The sequence below is a fragment of the Oncorhynchus mykiss genome, chromosome 17, assembly GCF_013265735.2.
Source record: "Oncorhynchus mykiss isolate Arlee chromosome 17, USDA_OmykA_1.1, whole genome shotgun sequence".
In the NCBI taxonomy this organism is placed as follows: Eukaryota; Metazoa; Chordata; class Actinopteri; order Salmoniformes; family Salmonidae; genus Oncorhynchus; species Oncorhynchus mykiss.
Window position 1 is genome coordinate 72985311 of NC_048581.1, and position 17347 is coordinate 73002657.

Below are 17347 nucleotides of genomic sequence, written 5' to 3' on the forward strand. Positions count from 1 at the left end.
GTTTTTTATAAGATAAGTTTAATGCTAGCTAGCAACTTACCTTGGCTTACTGCATTCGCGTAACAGGCAGTCAGTCTCCTTGTGGAGTGCAACGAGACAGAGGCAGGTCGTTATTGCGTTGGACTAGTTAACTGTAAGGTTGCAAAATTGGATTCCCCGAGCTGACAAGGTGAAAATCTGTCGTCCTCCCCCTGAACGAGGCAGTTAACCCACCGTTCCTAGGCCGTCATTGAAAATAAGAATGTGTTCTTAACTGACTTGCCTAGTTAAATAAAGGTATATAAAAAAATAATTTGCAAATAAATTCATAAAAAATCCTACAATTGTGATTTTCTGGATTTTTTTTCTCATTTTGTCTGTCATAGTTGAAGTGAACCTAAGATGAAAATTACAGGCCTCTCTCATCTTTTTAAGTGGGAGAACTTGCACAATTGGTGGCTGACTAAATAGTTTTTGCCCCACTGTATATATATAAAAAAATCATCAAATCGGCGCCCAAAAATACTTGAAATCGGCCCTAATTAATCGGCCATTCCCGATTAATCGGTCGACCTCTACTTTAGAAGCTTCGGAAAGGCTTATTGACATCATTTGAGTCAATTGGAGGTGTAACTGTGGATGTATTTCAAGGCCTACCTTCAAGCTCAGTGCCTCTTAGCTTGACATCATGGGAAAATCTAAATAAATTGTAGACCTCCACAAGTCTGATTCATCCTTGGGAGCAATTTCAAACACCTGATGGTACCATGTTCATCTGTACAAACAATGGTACGCAAGTATAAACACCATGGGACCACGCAGTCGTCATACCGCTCAGGAAGGAGACGCGTTCTGTCTCCTAGAGATGAACGAAAAGTGCAAATCAATCCCAGAACAACAGCAAAAGACCTTGTGAAGATGCTGGAGGAAACAGGTACAAAAGTATCTATATCCACAATAAAACGAGTCCTATATCGACATAACCTGAAAGGCCACTCAGCAAGGAAGAGGCCACTGCTGAAAAACAGCCATAAAAAAGCCAGACTACGGTTTGCAACTGCACATGGCGACAAAGATCTACTTTTTGGAGAAATGTCCTCTGGTCTGATGAAACAAATGTAGAACTGTTTGGCCATCCTCACTCAATACCTAGGTTTACTTCCACTGTATTCACATCCTACCATACCTTTGTCTGTACATTATACCTTAAAACTATTTTATCGCCCCCAGAAACCTCCTTTTACTCTCTGTTCCAGACGTTCTAGACGACCAATTCTCATAGCTTTTAGCCGTACCCTTATCCTACTCCTCCCCTGTTCCTCTGGTGATGTAGAGGTGAATCCAGGCCCTGCAGTGCCTAGCTCCACTCCTATTCCCCAGGCACTCTCTTTTGATGACTTCTGTAACCGTAATAGCCTTGGTTTCATGCATGTTAACATTAGAAGCCTCCTCCCTAAGTTTGTTTTATTCACTGGTTTAGCACAATCTGCCAACCCGGATGTTCTATCCGTGTCTGGATCCCGGCTTAGGAAGACCACCAAAAATTCGGAAATTTTCATCCCTAACTACAACATTTTCAGACAAGATAGAACAGCCAAAGGGGGAGGTGTTGCAATGTACTGCAAAGATAGCCTGCAGAGTTCTGTCCTACTATCCAGGTCTGTACCCAAACAATTTGAACTTCTACTTTTAAAAATCCACCTCTCTAAAAACAAGTCTCTCACCGTTGCCGCCTGCTATAGACCACCCTCTGCCCCCAGTTGTGCTCTGGACACCATATGTGAACTGATTGCCCCCCCATCTATCTTTAGAGCTCGTGCTGCTAGGCGACCTAAACTGGAACATGCTTAACACCCCAGCCATCCTACAATCTAAACTTGATGCCCTCAATCTCACACAAATTATCAATGAACCTACCAGGTACCACCCAAAAGCCATAAACACGGGCACCCTCATAGATATCATCCTAACCAACTTGCCCTCTAAATACACCTCTGCTGTTTTCAACCAAGATCTCAGCGATCACTGCCTCATTGCCTGCATCCGTAATGGGTCAGCGGTCAAACGACCTCCACTCATCACTGTCAAACGCTCCCTGAAACACCTCAGCGAGCAGTCCTTTCTAATCGACCTGGCCGGGGTATCCTGGAAGGATATTGATCTCATCCCGTCAGTAGAGGATGCCTGGTTATTTTTAATTTTTTTAAATAAGCATGCCCCATTCAAGAAATTTAGAACCAGGAACAGATATAGCCCTTGGTTCTCTCCAGACCTGACTGCCCTTAACCAACACAAAAACATGGCGTTCTGCATTAGCATCGAACAGCCCCCGTGATATGTAACTTTTCAGGGAAGCAAGAAACCAATATACACAGGCAGTTAGAAAAGCCAAGGCTAGCTTTTTCAAGCAGAAATTTGCTTCCTGCAACACAAACTCAAAAAAGTTCTGGGACACTGTAAAGTCCATGGAGAATAAGAACACCTCCTCCCAGCTGCCCACTGCACTGAAGATAGGAAACACTTTCACCACCGATAAATCCACTATAATTGAGAATTTCAATAAGCATTTTTCTACGGCTGGCCATGCTTTCCACCCGGCTACCCCTACCCCGGTCAACAGCACTGCAGTCAGCTGATGTTCTGAAAGAGCTGCAAAATCTGGACCCCTACAAATCAGCCGGGCTAGACAATCTGGACCCTTTCTTTCTAAAATTATCTGCCGAAATTGTTGCCACCCCTATTACTAGCCTGTTCAACCTCTCTTTCGTGTCGTCTGAGATCCCCAAAGATTGGAAAGCAGCTACGGTCATCCCCCTCTTCAAAGGGGGGGGGGGACACTCTTGACCCAAACTGCTACAGACCTATATCTATCCTACCCTGCCTTTTCTACGGTCTTCGAAAGCCAAGTCAACAAACAGTTTACCGACCATTTCGAATCCCACCATACCTTCTCCGCTATACAATCTGGTTTCAGAGCTGGTCATGGGTGCACCTCAGCCACGCTCAAGGTCCTAAACGATATCTTAACCGCCATCGATAAGAAACAATACTAAGCAGCTGTATTCATTGACCTGGCCAAGGCTTTCGACTCTGTCAATCACCACATCCTCATCGGCAGACTCGACAGCCTTGGTTTCTCAAATGATTGCCTCGCCTGGTTCACTAACTACTTCTCTGATAGAGTTCAGTGTGTCAAATCGGAGGGTCTGCTGTCCGGGCCTCTGGCAGTCTCTATGGTGGTAAATTCTTGGACCGACTCTCTTCTCTGTATACATCCATGATGTCGCTCTTGCTGCTGGTGAGTCTCTGATCCACCTCTACGCAGACGACACCATTCTGTATACTTCTGGCCCTTCTTTGGACACTGTGTTAACAACTCTCCAGGTGAGCTTCAATGCCATACAACTCTCATTCCGTGGCCTCCAATTGCTCTTAAATACAAGTAAAACTAAATGCATGCTCTTCAACCGATCACTGCCTGCACCTGCCTGCCTGTCCAACATCACTAATGCATCACTAATCACTACAAATACATAGGTGTCTGGTTAGACTGTAAACTCTCCTTCCAGACTCACATCAAACATCTCCAATCCAAAGTTAAATCTAGAATTGGCTTCCTATTTCGCAACAAAGCATCCTTCACTCATGCTGCCAAACATACCTTTGTAAAACTGACCATCCTACCAATCCTTGACTTCGGCAATGTTATTTACAAAATAGCCTCCAATACCCTACTCAATAAATTGGATGCAGTCTATTACAGTGCCATCCGTTTTGTCACCAAAGCCCCATATACTACCCACCACTGCGACCTGTACGTTCTCGTTGGCTGGCCCTCGCTTCATACTTCACGCCAAACCTACCGGCTCCAGGTCATCTACAAGACTCTGCGAGGTAAAGTCCCCCCTTATCTCATCTCACTGGTCACCATAGCAGCACCCACCTGTAGCACGCGCTCCAGCAGGTATATCTCTCTGGTCACCCCCAAAACCAATTCTTCCTTTGACCGCCTCTCCTTCCAGTTCTCTGCTGCCAATGACTGGAACGAACTACAAAAATCTCTGAAACTGGAAACACTTATCTCCCTCACTAGCTTTAAGCACCAGCTGTCAGAGCAGCTCACAGATTACTGCACCTGTACATAGCCCATCTATAATTTAGCCCAAACAACTACCTCTTTCCCTACTGTATTTATTTATTTTGCTCCTTTGCACCCCATTATTTCTATGTCTACTTTTCACATTCTTCCACTGCAAATCAACCATTCCAGTGTTTTACTTGCTACATTGTATTTACTTCAATACCATAGCCTTTTTTTGCCTTTACCTCCCTTATCTCACCTTACTTGCTCACATTGTATATAGACGTATTTTTCTACTGTATTATTGACTGTATGTTTGTTTTACTCCATGTGTAACTTTGTGTTGTTGTATGTGTCGAACTGCTTTGCTTTATCTTGGCCAGGTCGCAATTGTAAATGAGAACTTGTTCTCAACTTGCCTAACTGGTGAAATAAATAAATACAAATAATGACCTGTTATGTTTGGAGGAAAAAGGGGGAAGCTTGCAAGTCGAAGAACACCATCCCAACCGTGAAGAACGGGAGTGGCAGCATCATGTTGTGGGAGTGCTTTGCTGCAGGAGGGACTGGTGCACTTCACAAAATAGATGGCATCATGAGGTAGGAAAATTATGTGGACATATTGAAGCAACATCTCAAGACATCAGCCAGGAAGTTAAAGCTTGGTTGCAAATGAGTCTTCCAAATGGACAATGACCCCAAGCACGCTTCCAAAGTTGTGGCAAAATGGCTTAAGGACAACAAAGTCAAGGTATTGGAGTGGCCATCACAAAGCCCTGACCTCAATCCTATAGAAAATGTGTGGGCAGAACTGAAAAAGCGTGTGCGAGCAAGCAGACCTACAAACATGACTCAGTTACACCAGCTCTGTCAGGAGGAATGGGCCAAAATTCACCCAATTTATTGTGGGAAACTTGTGGAAGGCTACCTGAAATGTTTGACCCAAGTTAAACAATTTAAAGGCAATGCTACCAAATACTATTTGAGTGTATGTAAACTTCTGACCCACTGGGAATGTGATGAAAGAAATAAAAGCTGAAATAAATTATTCTCTCTACTATTATTCTGACATTTCACATTCTTAAAATAAAGTGGTGAACCTAACTGACCTAAAACAGGGAATTTTTACTCGGATTAAATGTCAGGAATTGTGAAAAACTGAGTTTAGATGTATTTGGCTAAGATGTATGTAAACTTCCAACTTCAACTGTATATTAATCAAGTTTAAATTACCCAAACTTACACAGATTACCAAAATGACCCGTTAATAACCCAGATTTTTTTTAAATCTGGTAATTTTTATAAATTCTTTGCAACCCTGTGTATGGTCTGGCCTCTATATCCTTTTAGATTTGTCCTGCACCTACCAAGCCAGCACAAATATGTGTGTTGTTATCAGGGAGCTTTCAATCAATCAATCAATTAAATGTATTTATAAAACCGTTTTTACATCAGCAGATGTCACAAAGTGCTATACAGAAACCCAGTCTAAAACCGCAAACAGCAAGCCATGCAGAAGTTTTGTCCCCATCGCTCTCTCTCTGACCTTGTCTGCGCGGACCAGGCGGTTCTCACACAGCTGGCACTTGTTGTCCAGCTCGTCTCTCTTGGCCAGACAGTCATGGTACTTGGCCTGCAGCGTTGCGATGCCCTCTTCCACCTGTGCCAGCTTCTCATTGGCATCGTCCAGGATGAGCTGGGTCACAGCCAGGTCCTCCTGGGCCTCCTGCAGAGCTTTCTGCATGAGCACGCACACACAGGAATGAAAGATACACACATCAACACTCACACAAATAGTGCATATGCAGATGCAATAGTCTTGTTGTACAAGAGAGGGGAGCATTTAAAGCAAATATATTCATACTCTTTTAGGCTCCACACCCTTGGCCACAAAGTGGTACACGTGCATGGCTCGCACCCACTGGCAGATGGAGGTGCAGGCCTTGGACACCTTGGCAATGTTGGCTGGCTGGAACTCTTCATTATCAATGTAGGGTTGTACTAATTTGATCACGGAGTCTGGGATATTTTCCTACAGAGGAGATCGGTGCCAAAATGATTCCAGTCAAAAAGCTCCTTTTAAACTGAAAGAAAGTAAAAAGCTTTGTTTGGGATAACGTGTCCTCAGGACATTGACATACTTTGTCAAATTTGAAGAGGCCCTCTAGGAACTTCCCGGGGTCCTGCAGAAGGCTCTTGCCAGGCTCCCAGTAGTCGTCCACCTTGGTGCCTGGCTTCTCTCCGGCCACCTTCTTAGGCTTGATGGACCTCATGATGCAAACAGCCTCTATCACCAGTTTCACCCCATGGGGCGGGCGCTGCATGGCCCTCACCTGGAGAGACCCAGCCCCAGTCATACAGTACAACAGCCCTCATACAGTACAGAGCAATCTAGGAAAACAACAAGCCAAAAGTATAAGTACAACCATAAACCAACCACCATACAGGGCAAAATAATGTCACCTCAACAACGTCGTTCTTGTTGAGAGACTTGAGGCTGGTGAGGGCGGCATCTAGAGCTGGCAGCGCTTCATCCAGGTCTTTCTGGGCGTCTTCAGCGATGGCACCGGCCACACATGCTTTCTGTGAGGCTTTGGCTTCCTCTGCCTGCACCGCCGTACGGGTCTCCTCTGCAACCACAGTGTCTACCTGTCAACACACACACACACACACAAAGATTAACATGCATAACACATGTGCTATATAAAGGATACAGCATATACAGGCATTTAAAGAGCCTGATGAGGCTCCCTGGTCTAATTTACCTTGATCTTCTCCATGGTGATCACTGTGTCCTTGGCAGCTTCCTCCAGCAGAGGCCTCATCATCTCCAGCTCCTCCTGCATCTTACTCACATCCTCTGCTGTCCTCAATAGCTATAGACACACACAGGCACACAGTAAAATCACACGGTTAAACGCAGACCCATATGAACACAGACACACATTTAAAGCATACAAAATACATTTGAAGCAAAAGACACAGAAGAGAAGATGACCTCTTAGATACAAAATTGTGGCATTGAGGGTCCCTCCTCTCACCTTGTCCAGGCCAGTCTTCATGCGCTGCCGGGCACTGTGCAGCTCCTGTTTCTTGCGGCCGATGAGAGAGGAGAAGATTGCGAGTAGCTCCAGATAGCTCTTGGGCGTGACATAGTTATATCTGGACAGCTCAGCCAGGTACTGCGCACATTTCCTGGCTACCATCTGGTGGATCTCCACACACATCATAATCTAGACAGGGACACAACAGTGGTGAGGGGAGGCTGGCAGGAGACAAGAACACAAACAAACACTCTGTTTCTCCTCACCAGGCCTTTCATTGCGGTGGGGCTGGCTTCCAGCTCTGGCAGCTCGTAGAGGAAGGAGGCAGCCACAGACTGGAGGGCCTCCTCTGGCCAGGCACTGAACCAGTCTATAGTGCAGCAGGTCACCAGAGACGGGAACTGTCTAAGCCGCGCACGGAACACCTCCCCTATAGGACTAGACATGGGGAGAGGAGGAAAAGAGGCAGGGAGGAGGGGCGTGGTGAGGAACGGAGAGGTGGAGAGAAGATAGGTGAGGACAGGAGAGTGAGGGAAGAGATGGAGGTGAGGTAAAAAAAAAAAGAAGGTGGAGAGAGGTAAAGAGAAATTAGTAGAGGTTCAAGTCATTAGCTGATCTCTTTACTGTACCTTTCAGATGCTGTGAGTGAGCAGTTCAGTTCAAGTTTTATTGTCACATGCACAAGAACAGTGAAATGCTTACCTTGCAAGCTCTTCCCAACAGTGCAGTAGTATAACTAATACAAATATAACTATAAATAATAAAGAAAACATGACAAATATCAAATAAGAGAGGAAGCTATTGTCACGACTTCCACCGAAGGTGGCTCCCCTGTCTGTTCGGGCGGCGCTACTAGCTGCCACAGATCCCCTTTTCATTTTCTGTTTGTTATGTCTTATTGGTTGCACCTGTTTCTTGTTTGAGTTTTGGTTCAGAACTATTTAAGCCTGTTAGGCCCGCCTGCTTTTGTGCGGGCTTGTTCTCTGTTAGTCTAGGTTGGTTGCGTGTTATGTTCACTGACTGTTTGGTGCCCAAGTTCGGTTTCCCCCATTATCCTCTGCTCTCGACTCCGCACCCACCACTCCTGGCTGTGTGACAGAAGCCCGCAACATATCCATGGAGTCAGCAGGAGCAGCTGCACCCCTTCTCCCATCCATGGAGGAGCGTGTCCTCCGTCATACGGCCATTCTCCACCGAATCGAGTCAGCAATCAAATGATGGAGAGACTGGACCAATTGGAGAGGAGTGGTCTCCCTACCTCACCCCCAGCCCCTCCTCCACCTACTCCTCCGGCGGTGTCCGGATCCAGTGCTCTTCGTCTGGCGCTCCCCAGGGAGTACGATGGAGCGGCGGCTCCACTCACCCAGAGCTCCCTGTTGGTCACATTTCTTTCTCTGAGTTTTCTCCCTCTCTCCAGCATAAGGCGATAGTCGATTCAGGCGCAGCTGGGAACTTTATGGATCGTGGACTCGCGTTGAGGCTAGGGATTCCGCTGGTGCCGCTAGATCAACCCTTCCCCGTGCACTCCTTAGATAGCCGGCCATTTGGGTCAGGGCTGGTCAGGGAGGCCATGGTTCCACTGGACATGGTAACGCAGGGGGATCATAAGGAGCGGATTAGTCTCTTCCTTATTGATTCACCTGCGTTTCCAGTGGTGCTGGGGATTCCCTGGCTGGCTAATCTCAATCCTGAGATTTCATGGAAACAGGGGGCTCTCCAAGGGTGGTCAGAGGAGTGTTCTAGTAGGTGCAGAGGAGTTTCCATCGGTGCGACGACGGTGGAGAGTCCAGACCAGGTTTCCATTGTGCGCATTCCCTCTGAATATGCCGATTTGGCTATCATTTTCTGTAAAAAGAATTACCACCTCATCAACGAGTGGATTGCGCGATAAACCTCCTGGTAAACGCTGCACTTCCCAGGAGTCACGTGTACCCGTTGTCCCAGGAGGAGACAGTGGCTATGGAGACATATGTCACTGAATCTCTGGGACAGGGGTACATTCGGCCCTTCATGTCACCTGTCTCCTCAAGTTACTTTTTTGTGAAGAAAAAGGAGGGAGGTTTGCGTCCGTGCATTGATTATAGATGTCTAAATTCCATCACAGTGGAGTTTAGTTACCCGCTACCTCTCATCGCCACGGCGGTGGAATCATTTCAAGGAGCGCGTTTTTTCACAAAACTGGACCTTAGGAGTGCGTATAATTAGGTTCGTATCCGGGAGGGAGATGAGTGGAAAACTGCATTTAGTACCACATCTGGCCATTATGTGTACCTCTTCACGATGTATGGGTTGAAAAAATGCTCCAGCCTTCTTTCAATCTTTCGTAGACGAGATTCTCAGAGACCTGCACGGGCAGGGTGTGGTGGTGTATATCGATGATATACTAATCTATTCTGCCACACGCGCCGCGCATGTGTCTCTGGTGCGTAAAGTACTTGGGCGACTGCTGGAGCATGACCTGTACGTCAAGGCTGAGAAATGTGTGTTCTCCAAACAAGTCGTTTCCTTCCTGGGTTATCACATTTCCATCTCTGGAGTGGTGATGGAGTGTGACCGCGTTGCAGCCGTGCGTAATTGGCTGACTCCGACCACAGTAAAGGAGGTGCAGCTGTTTTTAGGGTTTGCCAATTACTACTGGAGGTTTATCCGGGGTTTTGGTCAGGTGGCTGCTCCCATTACCTCACTGCTGAAGGGGGGGGCCGGCGCGTTTGCGGTGGACAGCGGAGTCGGACAGAGCCTTCAGTCGTCTGAAGGAGCTGTTCACCGACGCTCCCGTGCTAGCTCATCCGGACCCCTCTTTGGCGTTCATAGTGGAGGTGGACGCGTCCGAGGCTGGGGTTAGAGCCGTGCTGTCCCAGCGCTAGGGCACGCCACCGAAGCATGACGTGGGGGACCGGGAGTTGTTAGCTGTGGTAAAAGCTCTGAAGGTGTGGAGACATTGGCTTGAGGGGGCCAAGCACCCTTTCCTCATCTGGACTGACCATCGTAATCTGGAGTATATCCGGGCAGCGAGGAGATTGAATCCGCGTCAAGCAAGGTAGCCAATGTTTTTTTTTATACCAGATTTCGGTTCACGATCTCCTATAGGCCAGGCTCCCTTAATACTAAGGCCGACGCACTGTCCCGTCTCTATGACACCGAGGAGCGGACCATCGATCGTACTCCCATCCTTCCAGATTCATGTCTGGTAGCACCGGTGGTATGGGAGGTGGACGCGGAAATCGAGCGGGCGTTACGGTTGGAACCTGCAACTCCTCAGTGTCCAGCGGGTGTTCAGAATGTGCCGCTTGGTGTTCGTAATCGTTTGATTCGATGGGCCCATACGCTACCCTCTTCGGGTCATCCTGGTATTGAGAGGACAGTGCGGGGTCTTAGGGGGAGGTACTGGTGGCCCACTTTAGCCAAGGACATTTTATGTCTCCTCCTGCTCGGTGTGCGCTCAGAGCAAGGCTCCTAGACACCTACAGCCCCTCCCCGTTCCACAACGGCCGTGGTCGCATTTGTCGGTGGATTTTCTCACCGACCTTCCCCCGTCTCAGGGGAACACCACAATCCTGGTTGTTGTGGATCGGTTTTCTAAGTCCTGCCGTCTCATCCCGTTGCCCGGTCTCCATACGGCCCTACAGACTGTTTACCCACGTCTTCCGTGGGGTCTCCTGGGGGTCTCGATCAGCCTGACCTCGGGTTTTCACCCCGAGAGTAATGGGCAGGTGGAGAGAGTGAACCAGGATGTGGGTAGGTTTCTGTGGTCGTATTGCCAGGACCGGCCAGGTGAATGGGCGAGGTACGTCCCATGGGTGGAGGTGGCTCAGAATTCACTCCGCACTCCTCCACTAACATGTCACCTTTCCAGTGCATGTTGGGCTACCAACCGGTCCTGGCACCATGGCATCAGAGCCAGAACGAAGCTCCTGCGGTGGAGGAGTGAGTGCAGCGCTCGAAGGAGACTTGGAGAGCAGTCCAGGAATCACTTAAACAAGCTGGTGGACGGCAGAAGAGGAGCGCTGACATTTACCGCAGTGAAGGTGAGGTGCCGGAGGTCCCTCCGCCCCCTCTGGACATCGAGGGGTCCCCGGCGTACACTGTACGTTCCATAATGGACTCTAGACTCTTCAAAGTAGCCACCCTTTGCCTTGATGACAGCTTTGCACTCTCTTGGCAGTCTCTCAACCAGCCTCACCTGGAATTATTTTTCAACAGTCTTGAAGGAGTTCCCACATATGCTGCTTGTTGGCTGCTTTTCCTTCACTCTGCGGTCCAACTCATCCCAAACCATTTCAATTGGTTTGATGTTGGGTGATTGTTGGGTGACTGTAGAGGCCAGGTCATCTGATGCAGCACTCCGTCACTCTTCTTCTTGGTCAAATATCCCTTACACAGCCTGGAGGTGTGTTGGGTCATTGTCCTGTTGAAAAACAAATGATAGTCCCACTAAGCTCAAACCAGCTGGAATGGCGTATCGCTGCAGAATGCTGTGGTAGCCATGCTGATTAAGTGTGCCTTGAATTGCCTCCCGGGTGGCGCAGTGGTTAAGGGCGCTGTACTGCAGCGCCAGCTGTGCCATCAGAGACTCTGGGTTCGCGCCCAGGCTCTGTTGTAACCAAGCCGCGACCGGGAGGTCCATGGGGTGACGCACAATTGGCCTAGCGTCGTCCAGTTTAGGGAGGGCTTGGTCGGTAGGGATGTCCTTGTCTCATCGCGCACCAGTGACTCCTGTGGCGGGCCGGGGCGCAGTGCGTGCTAACCACGGTTGCCAGGTGCACAGTGTTTCCTCCAACACATTGGTGCGGCTGGCTCCCGGGTTGGATGTGTTAAGAAGCAGGTTGGGTTGTGTATCGGAGGACGCATGACACACCATCACACCTCCTCCTCCATGCTTCACGGTGGGAACCACACATGCAGAGATTATGCGTTCACCTACCAAAAATCTCAAATTTAGACTCATCAGACCAAAGGACAGATTTCCACCGGTCTAATGTCCATTGCTTGTCCATTGGCCAATAAAGTGTTGTGTTCTTATTGGTGTCCTTTAGTAGTGGTTTCTTTGCAGCAATTCGACCATGAAGGCCTGTTTCACACAGTCTCCTCTGAACTTGATGCTGAGATGTGTCTGTTACTTAAACTCTGTGAAGCATTTATTTGGGCTACAATTTCTGAGGCTGGTAACTCTAATGAACTTATCCTTTGCAGCAGAGGTAACTCTGGGTCTTTATTTCATGTGTCGGTCCTCATGAGAGCTAGTTTCATAATTTTATGGCTGCACTTGAAGAAACTTTCAAAGTTCTTGGAATTTTCCGTATTGACTGACCTTCATGTCTTAAAGTAATAATGGACTGTCGTTTCTCTTTGCATATTTGAGCAGTTCTTGTGTACCACCCTTACCCTGTCACAACACAACTGATTGGCTCAAACGCATAAAGTGACTACCTCATGAACCTGGTTGAGAGAATGCCAAGAGTGTGCAAAGCTTTCATCAAGGTAAAGGGTGGCTACTTTGAAGAATCTCAAATATAAAATATATTTTTATTTGTTTAACACTTTTTTGGTTACTACATGATTCCATATGTGTTATTTCATAGTTTTTAATGTCTTCACTAATACTGTACAAAGTAGAAAAGACTAAAAATAAAGAAAAACCCTGGACTGAGTAGGTGTGTCCAAACTTTTGACTGGTACTGTGCATGAAGGCAGGGATTAGGAGAAAGTGACCGGTAGAAGGATTAATAATAGTAAACAGTATGGCAGCAGCAAAAGCAGTGGGTGGGTGTGTGCATGGTGGTGTGTGTGACGGAGTGTGTGTGCAACAGTGACAGTGTAGGCGTGATAGGCAGATATACAGTGCATTCGGAAAGTATTCAGACCCTTTGACTTTTTCCACATTTTGTTACGTTACAGCCTTATTCTAAAATTGATAAAATAAAATACAATTCCACATCAATCTACACACAATACCCCATAATGACAAAGCATAAACAGGTTTTTAGACATTTTTGCAAATGTTTTAAAAATAAAAAACGTAAATACCTTATTTACATAAATATTTAGACCCTTTGCTATGAGACTCAAAATTGAGCTCAGGTGCATCCTGTTTCCATTAATCATTCTTGAGATGTTTCTACAACTTAATTGGAGTCCACCTGTGGTAAATTCAATTGATTGGACATGATTTGGAAAGGCACATACTTGTCTATATAAGGTCCCACAGTTGACAGAGCATGTCAGAGCAAAAACCAAGCCATGAGGTTGAAGGAATTGTCAGTAGAACTCCGAGACAGGATTGTGTCGAGGAACAGATCTGGGGAAGGGTACCAAAGCATTACTGCAGCATTGATGGTCCCCAAGAACACAGTGGTCTCCATCATTCTTAAACGGAAGAAGTTTGGAACCACCAAGACTGAGCAATCGGTGGAGAAGGGCCTTGGTCAGGGAGGTGACCAAGAACCCGATGGTCACTCTGACAGAGCTCCAGAGTTCCTCTGTGGAGATGGGATAACCTTCCAGAAAGATAACCATCTCTGCAGCACTCCATCAATCAGGCCTCATGGTAAAGTGGCCAGATGGATGCCACTCCTCAGTAGTAGGCACGACAGCCCGCTTGCAGTTTGCCAAGAGACACCTAAAGGACGCTGACCATGCGAAACAATATTCTCTGATCTGATGAAACCAAGATGGAAATCTTTGGCCTGAATGCCAAACGTCACGTCTGGAAGAAACCTGGCCACATCCGTACGGTGAAGCACGGTGGTGGCAACATCATGCTGTGGGGATGTTTTTCAGCGGCAGGGACTGGGAGACTGGTCAGGATCAAGGGAAAGATGAACGAAGCAAAGAACAGAGAGATCCTCGATAGAAATCTGCTCCAGAGCGCACAGGACCTCAGACTGGGGCAAAGGTTCACCTTCCCACAGGACAATAACCCTAAGCACACAGCCACGACAACGCAGGAGTAGCTTCAGGACAAGTCTATGAATGTCCTCGAGTGGCCAGTGTCCGTACTTGAACCCAATCGAACATCTCTGGAGAAACATGAAAATAGCTGTGCAGCGGCACTCCCCATCCAACCTGACAGAGCTTGAGAGGATCTGCAGACAAGAATGGGAAAAACTCCCCAAATACAGGTGTGCCTAGCTTGTAGCGTTATTCCTAAGAAGACTCCTAAGACTCCTTCCTAAGAAGGCTGTAATCGCTGCCAAAGGTGCTTCAACAATGTACTGAGTAAAGGGTTTGAATACTTATGTAAATGTGATATTTTGTTTTTCTATTTGTAAGAAATGAGAAAAATGTCAATTTTTGGGGGGGGGGGGGGGTTTGTCATTACATGGTATTGTGTGTAGATTGATGAGGAAAAAATGAAATCTAATTCATTTTAGAATAAGGCTGTAATGTAACAAAATGTGGAAAAAATCAACGGCTCTGAACACTTTCCGAATGCACTGTACATGTATGGATACAGTGCCATGAGTCTGACCTCATGCAGAGCACGGTGTGGATGTTACTGCGGACTCTTTTTATGTAGGCAGTCATGAGGTTGGCTTTGGTGGGCTGCTGGCCTAGGTCCTGCACCACAGGCTTCATAGCGGTCAGGATGCGCTCCTGCTCGTCCACCGCATAGAGGTTGGGCACGTCACCAGAGTTCAGGATGTTATTCACATCCTCCAAGAACGACTCGCTCTTGATCTGAGGTAAAACACACAGGGTTAGAGGGCATGTCGATAAGTGGGTATGTGTAAGTGCTGACACTGTGAAAAAGTACTCACCTGTGTGTCTACAAACAGAAAGGTGATCTGTACATTCTGCAGGCCAGCCTTCAGCATGATGCTCTTGAGGTCTTCCCTCCACTCTGTGTGGCCGTAGTTCTTAGCGAGCTCAATCTGGAAACACTCATAGTCTGACCTGAGGTATAAATCAACATATTAACACCATATTATCACAGTAACATTCTTTCAGATGTTTAATAAAATAGAAGGTATGAGCCTCACATGTGCGTGGCCAGCTTGGTGAGTGACTGGCGCCCGCTGCCCCCGACCCCCAGGAGGAGGGCGTTTCCCAGGGGCTGGCGCAGGATGCGGCTGATGCGGCACACATGCTGGATGGCATCCATGAAGAGAACCAGCTTCATCTTGGTGGTGCTGATCTGGTTGTAGTCATCCATGTACTCCTCCATGACTCTGGCCAGCTGTGGGAGTCACAATACAGTATTGGGATGAAAAACACCCATAAATCTCATCACTACCCTAGTAGTGTCACCAAACGTTTTTATGGAAGTCTTTTAAAGGGTAATACCGCCACTTTTCAACCTCATATTCATCATCTCCCATACCAAACCAGTGTCTACATATGTGAAAACAGCGTGATTCTATGATCTGTGGTTAAAAAGATAAGAAAGGTCCTAAAAAAAAGTGATTTTCAAAAAGTGCAACGAGTTTCTAGTCCAAGGGAGGGTATTTTCTTGCTCCCCACGTCACAGCAAATCTCATAGTGTTGACAAACACTGTTTTTAAAATTCTTTAACTTTTGATGAAGCCATCGGGTAGAACTTTGTAACTTTATATTTTTGTAGAAATGTGCTGTTTTCACATACTGTATGTTTGCACTGGCATTGTTCTGAAGATGATGAAAACAAGGTTGAAAAGTGGTGGAGTTGCCCTTTAAGTTTAGCAGTGAAGTCTCACCTTCTCCCTGTCCTCAATGAGCTGGTAGGCTTTGTTGTCAGCTCCGGGGATCATGAAGTCTCCAAACAGGACCGGCTGGCAGGGCACAGCATCCTCAAAGCTGCAGCCAAACTCCTCAATGCGGGCCTGTAGGAGCTTATCAAACCAGTCCCGGTCCTCTGCACTCACCAGCCGGTCCTGGAACACCCGGCAGCTTTCATGGTACCACAACTGCAGCAAGTGCATCTTGTCCTGAGAATCAAAACAAGCAGCACATCCTCCGTTTGAAGAGCCTTTCAGGGTTTCTATACTGTATGATCTCCTGTTTGAGCCGTCAGTCATTTACCTCTATCTTGGTAGCCTCTGCCATCAGGATGCCCTGGAAGACCTTGGAAAGGTCCCTAAGGTTGAATGTGTAGTGGGATTTGGCTGGTGTGGGAAGGAGCTGGGAAGTGATGGTGGCGTAGACACGGATAGTGGCGTCCACCAGAGGCCCGTTCAGAGGCTGGATCTCTGGAACAGGTCCTGAGGGAAAAGAGGGGTAAGGGAGACGGGTTGGATATAAAATTAGCAAAGACATATGGAGAACTTTACCTTTGTGTGAGTAAAAGACCAGTAACAATTTAATAGTTTAGAATTTCATCAACATCTACTCGTATTAATAATCTACATAAATTACTAAACTCAGCAAAAAAAGAAACGTCCTCTCACTGTCAACTGAGTTTATTTCCAGTAAACTTAACGTGTAAATATTTGTATGAACATAACATGATTCATCAACTGAGACATAAACTGAAACAGTTCCACAGACTAGTGACTAACAGAAATTGAATAATGTGTCCATGAGCACCTGCAAGTTCCCGGACATATCTGGAGGGAATGGCCCTAGCCCTCACCCTCGATTCTAACAGGTCTCAGACGTGATCAATGGGATTGAGAGCCGGGCTCTTTGCTGGCCATGGCAGAACACTGACATTCCTGTCTTGCAGGAAATCACGCACAGAACGAGCAGTATGGCTGGTGGCATTGTCATGCTGGAGGATCATGTCAGGATGAGCCTGCAGGAAGGGTACCACATGAGGGAGTAGGATGTCTTTCCTGTAACGCACAACATTGAGATTGCCTGCAATGACAACATGCTCAGTCCGATGATGCTGTGATACACCGCCCCAGACCATGACGGACCCTCCACCTCCAAATCGACCCCGCTCCAGAGTACAGGCCTCGGTGTAAAGCTCATTCCTACGACAATAAAGGCGAATCCAACCATCACCCCTGGTGAGACAAAACTGCGACTCGTCAGTGAAGAGCACTTTTTGCCAGTCCTGTCTGGTCCAGAGACGGTGGGTTTGTGCCCATAGGCGACGTTTACCGCCTATTGCGGACAGTCTGAGCACTGATGGAGGGATTGTGCGTTCCTGGTGTAACTCGGGCAATTGTCATCCTGTACCTGCCATCCTGTACCTGTCCCGCAGGTGTGATGTTCAGATGTACCGATCCTGTGCAGGTGTTGTTACACGTGGTCTGCCACTGCGAGGACGATCAGCTGTCCGTCCTGTCTCCATGTAGTGCTGTCTTAGGCGTCTCACAGA

General features: G+C 47.3%; 1 protein-coding gene across 1 annotated transcript in view; it reads right to left on the reverse strand.

The window, feature by feature from the left end:
• Positions 1-17347, reverse strand: part of dnah1 (dynein, axonemal, heavy chain 1) — a 62868-nt gene that overhangs the window by 15699 nt on the left and 29822 nt on the right. Inside the window, exons 45-56 of the mRNA XM_021569659.2 lie at positions 16102-16280; positions 15777-16007; positions 15084-15280; positions 14862-14997; positions 14573-14781; positions 7371-7542; positions 7102-7293; positions 6826-6936; positions 6524-6709; positions 6202-6393; positions 5925-6092; positions 5607-5798 (exon numbers count right to left, since the gene is read on the reverse strand). Of these exons, the coding sequence (XP_021425334.2) occupies positions 5607-5798; positions 5925-6092; positions 6202-6393; positions 6524-6709; positions 6826-6936; positions 7102-7293; positions 7371-7542; positions 14573-14781; positions 14862-14997; positions 15084-15280; positions 15777-16007; positions 16102-16280 (2165 nt within the window). The remainder of the gene's footprint in view (positions 1-5606; positions 5799-5924; positions 6093-6201; positions 6394-6523; positions 6710-6825; positions 6937-7101; positions 7294-7370; positions 7543-14572; positions 14782-14861; positions 14998-15083; positions 15281-15776; positions 16008-16101; positions 16281-17347) is intronic.